The 16172-nt window shown below is 39.6% G+C and overlaps 1 protein-coding gene across 14 annotated transcripts in view; it reads right to left on the bottom strand.

The window, feature by feature from the left end:
• CADPS (calcium dependent secretion activator) overlaps positions 1-16172 on the bottom strand; it is a 456612-nt gene that overhangs the window by 87615 nt on the left and 352825 nt on the right. For 9 of the 14 annotated variants that reach the window (XM_072720539.1, XM_072720528.1, XM_072720535.1 and 6 more), the window contains 3 exons: positions 15119-15225; positions 8446-8602; positions 7505-7646 (listed from right to left, as the gene is read on the bottom strand). In XM_072720539.1, coding sequence (XP_072576640.1) covers positions 7505-7646; positions 8446-8602; positions 15119-15225 — 406 coding nt within the window. Of the gene's footprint in view, positions 1-7504; positions 7647-8445; positions 8603-9806; positions 9828-15118; positions 15226-16172 lie in introns of all 14 variants that reach the window. The other 5 variants (XM_072720526.1, XM_072720534.1, XM_072720527.1 and 2 more) reach the window with 1 other exon arrangement.

Here is a 16172-nt window from a genome sequence, read left to right as displayed (position 1 = left end):
TTACTTCTGAGGACGGCTGTATGTGCAACAGGGCGTCAGAGATGATGGCAAAGATGAAGGGATTGTATCGAGAAGAAGAATTAGCTTGGAATAACTGTATAAGACACTTAAAGAAACGTCCTCTCCCAAACAAAGCCCAATTAACACCGAGAAATATTTACCCACACAAAAGGGACACTAGGGAAGGAAAAGAATCCCAAACTCCTCTTTAATTCTAAATTCTTGGACCACACGTGGATTTAAAATGTGGCCTTGTGTTAGCCATCCCCAGAAGTGAGATGGAGACTGGAAGAAAGAAGGCGGGGCTATTGGAGTGCTGGGGATGCTCCGTTTCTTTATCTGGGTGATCGTTACAGGGGGTGTGCTCAGTTTGTGAAAGTTAACCAAGCGGCGCATTTTTTCAGTAAAATGTTAATATTAATAAAAAGTTACAAAATGTGACCTGCAACAGCCTTTTGTTTTTGAATGAAGATTGATCCACTGATGTGATGCAGAGAAGGATAACTTTATGAATAAAGAGAGAAAATAAAACAAAACAAAACCCCCAACTCGAATCAACTGTATCTCTGTGGAGGGACTGTGGCATTTACTGCTCTGCAAGCTGGCACCGTGTGTCTCTGTAGTGGCATTTTAAGGGTGTTCCATCCAGCCAAAGTCACTGGCACGGTACAGCCCAGCCTAACTCTGCATCTGAGAGGAGCCTTCCTGTTTAAGTGGAGTTGACAGAACTTTGGCAGAGGAGTTGAGGGTTTCTTTTTGGATCTTGCAGAAGAGCAAGTTTTGCCAAAGCAGCTCTGCCCCGGGCAAGCTGTGTTTGACTAACAGAGCTCTTGCAAGGGCTGGAGCTGCCTCTGGGCTTGCTTAGCGGGGCAAGCCTCCTGATAAGTCAGAAATCCTGGACCCTATGGAGAGGCTGGACACCTGCCTCCCTCTGGAAACAAGCTACTCTTTCACAATGCCAATATGGATGGCAAAACCTAGAATGCAAAATTGCCAAACCTAGCATTCTTTTCCTTACGGGAAACAGGTGTCACACAGGTTTGTCCTTTACACTTCACGTTTTGGGAAAGCCAATTATGCTTCTCTACTTGGGATGAGAGGGTGCTCTTCTGGGAACGGTCAAGAGATTAGCTAAATATGACTAGTAAGTAGACGGGACAATGGAACTTTGTCTTCGATGTTTCTCTGTTTAACTGCCTCTGAAGTCAGTCCCTGGTGGCTCTCAGACTTAAACACGGCCATGTAACAAAACCGTTGGCGATTTCCATTAAGACATGTGTAAGCCTACATAAGCAAATGTGATCATTAGATGACACACACACTGAATAATGATCAAGGAATTAGGAGATCTTTAGAGATGGCAGCCTGGCAAGTTAAAATGTCAATTCCAAGCAAATTAAAAGTAGCTAGGAATGAATAACATACAGATGTATGCAAAAGCAACTTAATTTAAACATATTAGCGGATGGTGGCTACACAAATTAGAAATGAGCTTTGTTTTGCATATGCAAATTTGAAAAATACTTATATTAATCAAAACATATTGTATTTGTAAAATATGACATTTTGGCTGGACTGCTGTGCTGGACTCACGTAGAAACATTTCCTTCATGTGACATACTATAATGCTCTATGTTGAAAAGACTGGAACATGCTTGATATTTCTGTTTAGCAAAACAATATAGTGTACTATTAATGTTACTAATATTTCATTTGGATATTAATAGCTTATGTTAATAGTCAAAGAGGCAATTCCAAGTATAATATACACGTGAAAAGGAAGAATTTTCTAGTAGCACTCAGGTCAGATCAGGCTTTAGGAGCTGCTGATGGATATAACAAATTATTATTTTAGAGGGCCCTTTAGCAACTGCCTAAAAAACAAGTCCATCACATGCTTCTCTGTGAGAATCATAATGGGATATCTCTGGATAGCATAAGAAGTGTGAATTGCAATCCTAACAACTGATACATGTTAAAAATTAGACTCATTCTGGGGCACCTGCCTGGCTCAGTTGGAGGAATGTGCGACTCGATCTCGGGATTGTGGATTTGAGCCCATGTTGGGTGTAGAGATTACTAAAAAATAAAAAAATTAGCCTCATTCATTGTGGGGACTCTGCTAAAAAGGGATAGCTCCTATTCAGGTCAAAGGGCCTGACCCTGGAGCACTTGATTAAAAAATTCTCAGCTTCTCTTTCTCTCTCTCTCTCTCTCTCTTTCTCTCTCACACACATGGATGAATGTCACAAATGTCCATGCCTCAATTCTATGGATGAAATGACTAGACGTAGAGACATCCCTTCCTTCTGGAATAAGTTCTGAACAAGATTGTGTCTTCATGCAGAGAGGATATGGTCAAGTCTTCTCTCAAAGACTTCAGGATGGGGATAGATTTGAGATTCAGAATGCCTCCCCCTTGGTAAGCCATTTGTTGCATGAATGTACATAGTACATCTTGTCTTCCTTTGGTGCTCTGGACCCTAAAGCCTTTCTCAATGCTTATCCTTCGGTCGAATCCCTAGTTTAGGGAGGTGGGCACTCTCTGATATCTTTCTATAATTTAGAGTGGTATTTTCCAACCTTTTATTCATTATCACTACCAGGCCCCCAACTATCTTCCCCATGATAATTTAATACCACCAATATACTGTAGATCTGTTTATGTACTCTATGTAGACCTGTGCTTTATACATATATATGGCAAGAGTAAAAAATTTTTTTGCCCCTCTTCCTTGCCAAAAACCAATTCTTACCAGCCTGGGAACTGTCAAACCCTTGTTTGAAAAGTATGACCTAGACAATAAAGTTCTAAACTTCATGGGGTTGTAGACCCTCCCCAATCAACTTACCAACCTATGGCTTACCTCCCTCCTCACCTGTGCTGGCCAAAATCAAGCATTCCTTGTTTCCATCACATGCCTTCCTTTCCCCCACGTTTTTACATTTGCTCATGCTCTTTCCCAGCACCCGTTTCCTTTGAAGGTCTTATTCTCTAAGTTATTTCCTTCATGACTCCTCAGTGGAGATTCATTGACTTCTACTCTATGCTCTCATCATTCTTTGTTATTTTTTTGTACACTGGTAAATATTTAAAGTCATTTTTTCTTGTGTCTATGTTGCTCAGACCCAGCCAGACTGAAATCCCTGACCAGGGGATTGTATCTTCTCCTCTTCTCCTTATAGTTTTCCTAGGGCATCCTTATAAGTTTCAGGCTATATGATTCCTTAATAAATGTTAGTCAATAAATATTTATTGAGTACCTGCTGTGTCCCTATTCCAGGTGCTAGGGAGGCAGTGGTGACCAAATGTCATGGGATGAATATGGAAGATGACATTTTTTAGAATGCTAGTGATGAAAAGGCCTTGGGTCTTCAAAATCCTTGTTTTACAAAGGAGGATACTTTAGTCAGATTACTTGCCCAAGTCAGATAACTCCCACCCAGCAAGTTAATAGGAGAATCAGGAGTTCATACTCCTGAGTCTAGTACTTTTGTATTTCATTACCAGGTCACCTACATGTGGCTAAGGTATCCTTGGTCTGATGGTTATTATTATTAAGACATTGATATTCTTGACAATCTGGAAAATGCAAGTTATTTAAAAAGTACGTTTCTTACGTGTATCTTGGGCAGAAAGAGATAGGTGCATTTTGAAAAATGAGAAACCCAGGTTTTTCAGTGTGAGTATATCAAAAATATATACTATGTTTCTGCGCAGTGTTTAGTGCAATCATTCAGAGCCATCCTTACCCAAAATGGGCAACCACGAAGCACGGATTCCCCGTGCCTGGAGGCATTTAAGTGGAGATTGAACCATGATCTGTCAAGGAAAGGATAGTGTGGAATGGGTCCTTGGTACTAGTCCTGGGAAGCTTTGGACTGCATGTTTTCTAAGTTTGCTTCCACACCGGAGGCTGTAATGACTTGACTAACAAGGAGCCAACTCTAAAAAGCTGATAGAAATGTTTTCCCACTGTTAGGACCAAAAACTCTTATTTAGGGCTGTAGAGAGAGTTGTGAACAACCTGCCCAGCAATGGTCCCATGACGTGTCCTAATGGACATTTGTGAGAGGGTTATGGGCTCTAGCTTGAGCCTGTTCTTGACAGGCTGACCATCTTCAAGTATGGTTCGAAGCTGCGCAATGATATTTTCCACAAATATATTGAGACTCTCATCATGACTATTTCTGGCTTAATGGAAACAGAGATGCACCTGCCTTTTCTATCTGTGTAGGCGGATGGCCATCCTTCTAAATAGGACCTGGTCATTTTACCCTTTCTGTCAGGTAACTTCAGTTGTATCGAGCCCAAAGGATTGTATCTCTGTTTTATTTTATAGGTTGATATTTTGAAATAAGAAAATCTGGGCAGCCCAGGTGGCTCAGCGGTTTAGCGCCACCTTCAGTCCAGGGCGTGACCCTGGAGACATGGGCTGGAGTCCCAAGTCAGGCTCCCTGCATGGAGCCTGCTTCTCCCTCTGCCTGTGTCTCTGCCTCTCTTTCTCTCTGTGTCTCTCACGAGAAAACAAATAAAATCTTTTAAAAAATCTGAAGAATGAAAAATAATTTTGATCTACGTTTAGCAAGCTCAATATATTAGTAACATTTTCTTGTCTGAGTGCTATTTTTCTTTAGTATTTTGAATGCTAGTTTCTTTTGAATAAGCTCTGCAATGCATTTCTGTCATTTTACCTGTAATCAAGTGCCTGTAGTCATAACTTTTGAAAAATGGAAGAAACAGAACTATTTAAATATAACAATTATTTGAGGGAAAGGCAGTGTGTGCACGAGTGTGTATGCATGCATGTGTGTGTGTCCACAGCAACACATGGTAAGAGTAGAGAAAGTCGAGCAAGTGAAATCTATTTATCTAGGTCACTTTCTTGTTTTTGAGTAAGTTTAATAAAAACATTACAAAAAGTTCATTCTTTACTTGGAAAAAAATCCCAAAGGGAAAATGAATCTCTGCTTCTTCACTAGTGCTCAGATAAAATATTGTACTTTGTCTTCACCAGTAGGAAGTATAGGGAGACTCATTCTTCTTGGCACATAAGAGCACGTCCCCAAGCTCTTTTTACCCTTCATTTTGTGCCGGCCATTCTGTGAATCTGTCAGAGCATCCACATTCTGTTTACATATCAGCTAATAAAACATGTGGTTTCAAAGAATCGTAATTTAGTTTGTTTTAGTTGGCACTTACAAATACCTCCACATGCTCTAAAAGGCATGTAATGTTTACCATGAATTGAATAGATCACAATCACCGTCACTAACCAATAGCACAGTCTGGGAGAGCAAAAGGCTACTTGAGAAAAAATATCTACAAAGAACATTCCCAGGTTATTATTTACAACTATTAATCCTTCACTAATTTTCAGATGTTTAAATGACTGCAATCCAAGAGTTCAAATTTTATATTTTTAATCATTAAAAGGAGATCCCCAACAAAACCTTCCTTGACTAACACTTCCAATTATAAAATAATTTTGATTCTACCTCCATGTCTGATGGTATTAAGAATATTTAATACTTCAAGAGGGATAGCACTTACTTGCTTGAAGAATTTAACAGATTATAAAATGACATTAGTAATGTTATCACAGAGCTTCATGACACTTCTCAGACATCGAGTAAGGACACTTTAAAAAATTAGTTTTACAGATGAAAAAAGAGCTCACAGAGCTTCAAAGTCTTGCCTTCTGGCCCGTGAGTGGAGGGCAAGGTCCTAACTGTAGAGCTCTTTAAGAAACAGTGATAGATACCCATCATTTCCTGCCACGTGGCTGGTAGTAGCAGTATCTACGTTTAATGCAAGTAAGTAAAAGCTATTTCAAGATCATTTCTATTTTTAAAATGTGAATATTACTCATTTGAAACTTATTCCTTTTCTCAGATATTTTCTAAAGCACCACCGTCTTAATTATAATGAGCATTAAAAAAAATACACTCGCTTATTCATGCTTTGTGATTAAAGGACCCAGTTTCATTCTCATGAGTTAAAAGTCAGCAGGGCCATAGGAAGAGATGGTGTAAGCCTGAAAATAACAAGCTAAAGTTTAGATTTCTTGGTGCTTGCAAATGAAGAGCAACTGCCTGTTAACCTGCTCTCTGTAGGTAAGTGAAGAAACTTCTTCCATGGCTTGGACGTGGCGTAGGGGGTGGTGACTAAAAGAGCTGTATTTGCACTGATTTCTTTATCAGTTAGAATCATACAGTATAATATTAGAGAAAGAATCTCAATCCAGAAAACTTCTTAGAGATAGGGTACAGGTCAAGTCAAATAAATCAAGGAAAAGGGTTTTGAATATTTGTTCTGGAGTGTCTCCAAGTGTGCTGTACATACCCCCATTTTGCCTCATACTGGTTGCTTTTTCCCAAAGATGGAAAGGATTTGAAAGAACAAAATGCTTTTCTTACATAAAAGGGAAAAAAGTAATCTAACAGGGCAAAGCTAGTGATACCAGGTTTTATTGGAGCTTTTCAAACCATACTAGAAAATTCTCTCCACCTAGGAGCCTTCTATGTCTCTAGAAAGGCAAACCTGAGACTGACCCTCTGGCAGCCCTGAGTCACAGCCCTCCCCCTTGCTGGGGAACGGAGGTGGCACTGAATCTGCCAGACATTTTCAAATAGGATCTAAGATTTGCTAAGCAATCGTGGAAATTGCCAGATTCACACCCTACAGGATTTCCTGTCATTGGTCCTACAGGATAGATATCCCACTGGAAAAAAAAAAAAAAGTAGTTAAATACATTTAGGAAGCTCCAGGTGAAGCAGAGTTAAATGAGGGTCTATATTACTATGTTCTCAGAGTTTTCAAATCTGTTGTTGTGCTTTGTGGTACTCTAGGAGATATGAGTGTGGGGTGGATGAGTGGGGGATACAGAATTTTCTAAACAAATCTGGCCATACAGTAGTCCTTTTCTTGAGGTGTGTCTCAAAAGCCTAGGCCAGAAAATGGCAACTATAGCCCACAGGACAGTCTCCTGTTTTTGAAAATAAAGTTTTATGCAACACAGCCACGCTTGTTCATTTGCCTTTTGTCTGTTTTTGTTTTTTCACTACAACAGTAGAGCTGAGTAGTTGTGATAGAGATGGTGCAGCTTGAAAGACCTTAATATTCACTATCTGGCCTTTTATAGAAAAAGTGTGCTGACCCCTTGCATAGACCGCTATGGAACACGCTGTGAGAAACATTAATTCCTAGGGATATCACGACTAGAGTAAGACAGTGCAAACATCACAGCCAGGTTTATATCCCTTATTTCTTGTTTACCTTGTGCAATAAAACAAAGATTTCATTTCATAAAACATTTCTCAACCTCCACCCGCCTCCCCTGCTTTGGACAAGGACGGTACGAGCATCACAGTTGGAAACAGGTAGTGTTTGCTCCCTGTCCATGCTAACAATAAAAACTGTAAGACACCGTTATTCCATCTCTGTATGACTTGCCAGCCATTTGCACCCAAACTCCGATGGTATCAAAAAAGGTTTCCTTACTTGACTGGTTCCCATGACTCCCGCTCAAAGCCCCTGTGAATGGATTGTGCGATTGAGGACTCCATCAAATCCACATATCTAACCACAAGTGGGGCAAACAGGTCTTGCAGGTGTTTGTGAAATTTTCCATTGCACAAATTATCTAGAACAGATAAGCAAAAGCTTGGTAAGAACCCACACTTGCTTTATCAGCATCCACTATACATATAGAAAGGACTGTCTTCTATATTAAATTATACTTCTTATGGAGGATGTAAAAAAAGGGGGAGTCTAAAAGTACACGAACAGCATTGAAGCTCACAATTAGATCTGTCTGGAAGGAAAGTGGAATTCAAAAATATTTTACCCATTTGTTTCATTCTTCTAAAAAAGAAAATTAATCAATGCTCCTTTAAAAAAAAACAGTAAAAACAATAATTGACAACTCCTTTTTAGGTTTTCCTTGTAAACCCACTCCCCTTCCTCCCATGACATTAGCAGATAGAAAGAACATTCTGTACCCCTCCCCTCCTTCATCACTCTTCTTGGAAGGAAGGCCTATTTTATGGGTATGTGTTGCTGTAAGATACTGAAGCACTTGGGGTGTTATTTAGCTAGAAATTGTTTTTCATCTAGAAAACATCTTTCAATAAAAATTTCAAAATGTGAAGAGGTTACGTTAATTAGCTTGTTCAAAAGCAAATAAAACACACAGGCAGGAGTACCGCTTATCACACTGCTTGTGGGTTCTTCTGCTTAGTTAAGAGAGGGCTTCGGTACAACAGGACGTGTGTTGGAAGAAAGAGAATGGCCATCGGCTATAAGTTTGTTTTTTTAAAAGCAACAAGGAAACTCTGAGGAGGTTTCACTAGCCTGTAGTCTGCCTGGGACAAAATCATTTTAGCGATCTGTTTATCTGCACACTACTTAGGAAAGCCCACTAAGTCAAAGATAATACATACAGTCGGTACGGAGAAAATCATTCAGCAGCTGAAACAGTGGAAAACTGTCCCATGTGTCTGGAGGCTGCACCTCTAATGCTGCATCCATATCCACTGCAAAAAGCGACAGGAACGTCTCGGCATGCTCCACCATCAAGTCTGACCACCACGCAAAGGCCTTTGAAATGTGGCAGAAAAACAACAGACAAAGAGGTAATAAGCTTCTCCCTCTGACCTAAGATGTGAAGTCAAGCCCTCACCGGTCAAGATTAACTGTGCATCAGCAGGGTTTGGTAATTTTATTGTAAAAAGAACAGTATTTTTGATACAATTGGGCCTCTCAGTGTCCTAAGGCCATGCTTTTCATCGTTCCAGGCCTGCCTCAGAAAGTCTTGATTCTGACCTGCTGGTCGAGGATGCAGCTGCAGAAATGACAGACGTGGAACTTCTGTTCAATTTACAATAATCCAGTATGTTTTGAGTCATGCTCTTTATTACTGTTGTTGGCTGGCTCTTGCTCTAAGGTATAAGAATTTGGGAGTTTCTTCACTGTGTTTATGGGTTTTCTGCTGGTCTAACTTGAAAATTTGCAATTGTGGTTCACTTACATCTACATATCTGGGCTTAATGGTCTATAGTCTCATACAAGCTCAGCAACTCATATCTCTACACATTGGTCATGTTACTCCTATTTCTCACCATGTCACCAAACTTTTGAGTCAAAATCTCTTTAAGCAGGGAGCCTCTGGTTTTGCATTCTGTCTGTAGGAAAGGTCAGGTGTAAGCTAGAAAACACTCAGTAAGATTGGGACTTACTTTTCTGGGGGTTGGACACATATGTACATTGAAAACCAAAAAATATCAGTGAAGTAACTCATTTTCATGCACGTGGGTCCTTAGAAATCATTGTGCAGGGTCTCAGGGGCAACATTCACATCGGACTGGGCCAGATGTGAATGCCATTCAAAGGCACGCATGCATGTTGACTAATCATTTCTGGCAGGGAGCATGCAGAATGAGTGGCGGTGTCAACAGGCCCCCCCTTTTTTTTTCTGATTTCAAAGAGAGCAGAGAAACAAAAACAAATTGCCAGCCCCTTTGTGTCCCCCGTCCCCCCACCCGATGCCGTAAAGTATTTGCATTGGAAACACTTTCCGGAGCATTCACCAAAAAAAAAAAAAAAAAAAAAAAAAAAAAAAAAGATGGGAAGGCGATTGGAAACATGAAAGATGATTATGGAAATAATTCCATAAATGAAAGAGTTTGTTCAATGGCCAAGCTCTTCTGTGATTTATTCGTTATTTGGGGGATATTCTAACAGCCACTAGGAGGCAGAATCAGGGGTCCACCTCTCTTCTTTCATGATCTTTCATTTTACTTACTTCTCCTTTATCAACATGTGGCTGGTTTGCAAATTAAATGGAAAAAATCAAGTCATGGACCATTCTGCAAGGTCAGCTTGGCTGGAAATAGACACCTGCTTTTTCCATTTTAATTTACAGTAAAACCTCACTGATTCAGAGTAGTGAGAGAAGAGGGATGTTCATTTGTCAGCAAAAAACCTAAATTATGGGGTTTTCTAAAAAGAGGTAGCATTTTATTGTTTTCAAATGCAGTCTATAATTGGGCACCAAAGTAAATGGTATTTCCTGATTACCACACAAATATATCACAAATGTGGAAGTTTTTTAGAGAAACTTCTAATAATTGTAGACAAATTGATCTATAAAATGAAGTCAAAGAGATAGAAGCTTTAACTTCAGTGGGCCTGGGATGAAATCTGTGAGAAAGGCTTTAGAATTTCCAGAGAAAGTTGAGATCATGTCAAATGTCCTACTTAAGAAAAACTATAAGAGCCACATCTGCAGTTGAATTGTCACAAGCATTTAAGTCTGAATCGATGAGGTTTTATTGTAGTTTTACTACATTGGCATGAGAGCCCTGGGGTTTGGGGCTGGCTCCACTGACCACTTGGCTATATCTGGCAGAGGAAGAAATCCTCCACCTCACACCCAGAGCTCTCCCAGCCACCTGTCTTCTAGGCAGAGACCTTCTAAATATTGGGACTTACTGGAGTCCCACTCCCACCCCCAACCCTGTATATAGGAGTGATGACTCTCATCCATCCTGATGCAGGATATTTGCAAAATTCACAAAAGCACACCAAAAGTTGGTTGCTGGTACTTATTCTTTTGTTATTTGATTAACTTTACATCTTCAGGGTGAGTCCAAGTAAACAGTTACTGGGGAGACTGAGTTGCCTTCCCAGACATGATTTTGCTCTAGGATGACAGAAAACAAAACAAAACAAAACACAGAACAAAAAAACCAATCCTAAATGTCTGAAATTAAAAATACCTTTGCCCAGCCTTATACCTGGCTATTACCAGGTTTATTTACAAGTTGCAAACCAGAGGCCCTAAGAAGCACCCACTTGTACTAGCTACAGAGAACTTAGTCCTTCTTTAGAATTTAATAAAATTGAGCAATTATCTATAGTTGTTGCATTAATAGTCATGTAGATAGGCAGCCTTACAAAGAACAATGACTACTGTGATGTGAATTATCACTTTAGAAGTCTGGCAGAGAAACTTAGGATTCTAGAACGAAGACAATTTAAATATAGAAGTTGTAGGAGAAATGAAGACCAAATCTATTTCTGAACGCCCAAGGTCATTCCTCCAGAACTTCATCATCAAGCCTGACTCTCTGAGAAGGAGAAAAAGATTCTGGCAAGGACAATAACAACCAAAAAACCATTATCATAATTTCAATCAAATGAAAAGAATCTGTGTGACTGGGTTGAGCAAGGCAAGCTTTAAAATTATAACAAAACAAAATAAAAAACTCCACCCAAACCCAACAACTATATTTATTTTATGCTTGCTCATACAGGTGAATGCTATTTTTGTACATGAGTTAACTCAGGGTTTGTGGGCATCTAAAGTCTTTGGAAATCTTTTCCAAAGACAATGGGGAGGTGTACTTTGGCTTCTAAATACTTACCCGTCGCGTTTCATTATTTAAAGGCAAAGATGTATGCTTTAGGAATACAGTCCACCACACTGAACACGTTGTATATTCTGTACACAAACTACATGTATATATGTACCCCTTCGTATACCACAATACATATATACATATACATACGTATACATAGAGAGAGAGTTGGAAAGGTGGAGCGATGATACATGAAGGCATAATTCGTGTGTGTGTGCACGTGTGTGTGTGAATAATGTAGGCTCTCAGAGCAGAATTAAGCTGAAATTAGAGATAAATAGGACAACTGTTACTGTATCATGCATGAGTATATGTGTGATGCATTTCTAGCTGATGAGAACGTTTTCTCTTGGGGCATTTAATTACTTTGTATTGGAATTTAAAATGGTACCGAGGATCATTATTTTTTTGGTGGGGGAAGCAAGTCTACTTGTCATTTTCATTTGTGTGGTGCCACCAAACAGCACGGCTCTACAGCCAAGACCCATGCTTAGGATTTAGTGATTTTTGAGAGTTTATTAAGCACTCAAAATATACAGTGAGTACTGGTTAGTAGAAAAAAATCTTCGTACTTCATTCTTTGGGCAGCAAAACCTCATCTTAAATGTACCAGGGCAAATTCTACTTCTCTAGCTGTAGCCCAGGGGCTCTTGACCTAACTATACCTTGAAATCAGCTGAGCAGCTTTTAAAAATTACTAAGAGGCGGCTCCTCCCATGAGATTCTGATTAATTGAGCTGGGGTAAGCCCCTGGCATCAGCAATTTTTGAGAGCTTTCCAGGTGATTGGAATCTGTAAGTGAATGCTGAGAACAAAGGGTGGTACCTTTCTGGACCACTCCATCTTGAAATGAACCCCGTCTTCTTTCAACACGTTCTGTCTGTACCACCCATTTGGTACTTTTCACATAGGTTTTGTCCTTTTCATGATCACATATTCATATATTTTGTTCCTTAGCAGCCAAGCTTTGTTGAGAACTTACTATATGCCAGGCATAACAGACGATGCTTTACTCAATGTGGCTTTCCATCCCAACAATGACCATCTGAGGTAGATTCTATTGTTATCTCCCACTTATAGGATGGGACAGGTTAAGTAACCAGGTCGAGATCACAAAGCAATGAGGAGGTAAAGCTGGAATTCAAACTCAAGCTTCTCTGGCACAGAACCCGAGCTCCTGGCCACTCTGCACCATATTGTTTGAAGGCCAAGACTACTTTATGTCTCCTTGGCCTTCCCAAAAGCCCTGAGGTAGTAGCCTCAGTGCTCAGTAGATAGGTGGCTTTTGATTAATGAAATTTTTGTGACTGGGTGAAATTACTAAGTCAGGAGATAATCTTGCACATTTATCAAAAACCAGATTGAAAAAAAAAAAAAACACAAAAAAAACCAGATTGAGGCTCCAAATCCAAAGTATGCTGAAATTTCCAGTTTTAGCTCTCAAAGTCAGTAAAGGAAAGTAAAATTGAATTTATTTCTACTCTATTTATTTACCCTGGATGGCTTTTGGATGGGTAAGACTAAAATATTTTCATGATGATGGTTATTAGGGTAATTTAAGAGGATGATTAGCACTCAGTGAAAAAAGGGCTTTGTTGTTGAAAAGTAAAAAAATAGAAGTCTTCTTTGGAATATCAACTTCTCTTTGGTACCTCTTTTGAGTAATTTGGGAAAATATCCATCCTTTCTTAGCCTGTAGCAGCCTCAGAGAATAACGTGGTTACAAACCAAGCATGCCTGTCATTTTTCTTCTTTTACTTAAAAGCACAGCAGCCCAGCTGTGACTTAGGAAAATATCTTCTTCATATCCATGTCTTCAGAAACATGTAGATTTGGTTCAGCATCATGGGAAAAGCCTCAACATCCAAGTCAGGGGAGAGCCTCTGGAGATGATTGGGTAGACACCCGGAAAGAACATACTTACCGTCACTTAAACCTCAAAGCACCCCCCCCCCCCCCATCTGAAAGGGACATCCTACAGGATGCAGTTGAAAAAAAATTCTAGCAAAGTTAATTTTATGTCTGGAGGTATGTCCTAGTTTCCATATTTGGAGGGTGTTGATCTGGCCCCTCTTGTCATTCCTGGTGTGCACTGCTGGGTGCTGTAGGAGTCAGATACGCTCACCTCAAGGGGTCTTCACCCCATCCTTCAGAGGGTTTTGAAGGGAAATCATGATTCTTTGGCACTCTCTCTATATATAAATACTGTATATATGATTCACATACAGACAGTTGTAGAAGAAGATTAGTATCACTCTGGCCAGCTACTGGTTACGACGGTCGGGTACTCATCTGCTATGAGAAAGGTAAGTACAGACGGACATAGGAAACTAAGACAGGCTAAGGACAGAATCCAGGCAGGTGGGAGGCGCGTGTCGGGATGTAACTGCAGTTGTTGTTAGGTAGGTATATCAATCAATCGCTTCATGCACGCACAAGAGAACCCCCACATTTACCCTGCCGTGGAGGGCCACCATTTCACAAGCAGTCCACTGGAGGTTGCTGTTACATTCCTTGGGTCAGTGTTAGAAAGCAGGAGCACCCAGGAAAAGTCCCAGTAGAAGACATGGTACTGAAAGGGCATGCACAGACTATGACAGCAGGTGGCTGGCTCATTCGGTTTAGTCACATACCTCTTTTCCCTGCCACGATCAGCCATGATTGAGTGGAACAGTAGAAAAACAGGGAGGAAATTTAAATATGCAATCAGGCATTAGTTGGGACGATTGGATTTATGGTGTATTATATATTATTTAACTATACTGTCAATTCTCATTTATCATGGGAATGATCATTTTAAGTGCTTGAGAAATTGCTTTTATGGAATGTCTTGTTTCCCCTTTTGCTGTAGAATGGAACGGAGAGGAATAGTGAAAATTAGTGCAATTTTCCAAAAGGTTATTTTTAAGAGCAATGATTTTAAATCTCAGTTTTTAAACAAGAAGTGATAAAAATAGTTTGACCATAATGGAGTATTAGAATCTTTTTTTTTTTCTCTTTTTTTTGGAAGGGTTGGGTTGTTTAGGTCCTTATAGGTTTGGGATTTGATTAGGCTTACAATCCCTTACTTTACAATAATTATCAAAATGATCATTTTGACAGTGGCTCATAAGAAAAAAAAAAAAAAGGAAAAAGTAAGCTGTATCTATTTAGATGTATGTTGGCGAATCGACAGGTTGAACAACACAGAATAATTCACTTCTGTTACTACGTTTAGCAACCTAGGTCATCCGAGATTAACAGATGAAGACTTTGGTGCAAGCAGAGAGTAAGTTACAGAGATAAATTCAAAAACATGGCCTGTGATCCACACACCAAATAAAAGAAATAAAAACAACAGTGGCAGCAACAATGACAACCACAGAAGACCAAAAGGTATTTTGTGTATTCTGGATGATAACCATATGCTGCTTGAGTAAATTATCTTTAAAATATACTCACCTCTTTTGCTGGTTGCTAGAAACATCTGAAAAGTTAAGCTGAAATGGAGAACATGCAACCACTTTTTGCTTGTTTTTAACAACCTTCCCAAGGCTTCTCTTTGCAACACTTCCACTTTCCTTCTCTTTGCAAGGCCAGTTAAAAGAAAATGGGTGTTAAGGCATCTTGTTCATGTCGCTGGTAGGATCAGTTCTGCACTTTCCAGCTAAGGGACACCCAAAGAGACATTAATTTTCCCGCCATGCCTGCTCACCTCTGCGTGGTGCTCCTCATTCTGTTGGAGAACCTCAATGACTAGTTCAGCAAGGCGGATTGTGTCCTCGAGCTTTTTGGCAGGAGTGATTAAGCGGCCTACATTTTCTGTGGTACAAGAATTTGTGTTAAAATTCAGTGAAAGCCTCAGGCTAGGTTTGTGGCCATTAGAACTAGTGGATAAGAAATGTCAAATAGTTACCAATTTTTTTTTAAAGTTTCATGCAAATGTTAAGTGCCACATAATTAGTAGTGAGCAAACCATAAAGCCATTTTGTTATTATCACCATCGTCATTAGAATACATATTAAGAAAAAGCAGTGCTCCAGCTTCAAATTTGCATATTAAGCTACATTAAGTTTATGACAGCCCATTTCAAATTTAGTGACATTTTGTACACACGTTCTTTAAAGACAGCATAAATGTACTATCTTATATCACTCTCTAGACTGTGTTCGTGCTACCTGAAGTGGGAAGCTTACTCTTGATTGCTGTGACATTTGTTTCCTGGATTTGTCCCTGGACATTTGATACTATAGCATTGTTTTTCATTACAGGTCTGCATGTTTAACAGGTATGGGAATGTTCATTTTGAACAAGCAGAATCAAAGGTCTGGCTGTGTTAAGTTGTTCAGGGAGGAGATTGAAAGTTAAGGGACATTCCTGGGCCATTAGGTAGAAGGTGGGATAGAATCAGTAAAAGGGTGTTGGGAGTAGATTACTGGATGAACTGGTGGAAGTTTGTGCCCCCTGTTGAAATTTTATCAGGGGGGTGGCAATAATGGACTCAAAAATATTTCTTTGAAAAAAAATTTCTTTGTTTTTTTTGTTTTTATTGTGTTGAAAGCATTTGTGTTTTTATCTGACTCAAGAACAAATAGAACCCTGGTTGATTTTGAGTCTTTTGTAGAGGTGAATTCATGGTTTGCTAAGGTCATTATGTTACCAAAAATTAAACATTTTTTTCCCGGAGGGTAAGCAGTAATATTTAAAATACAAAGGTTTCCCTAGCCAATCAAATCGCTTGAATTTAATGTCTGCACTCACAGGAGATC

The sequence above is a fragment of the Vulpes vulpes genome, chromosome 9, assembly GCF_048418805.1.
Source record: "Vulpes vulpes isolate BD-2025 chromosome 9, VulVul3, whole genome shotgun sequence".
Taxonomy (NCBI): domain Eukaryota; kingdom Metazoa; phylum Chordata; class Mammalia; order Carnivora; family Canidae; genus Vulpes; species Vulpes vulpes.
Note: the sequence above shows the minus strand (reverse complement) of the source record. Positions and strands in the feature narration are given on the sequence as shown.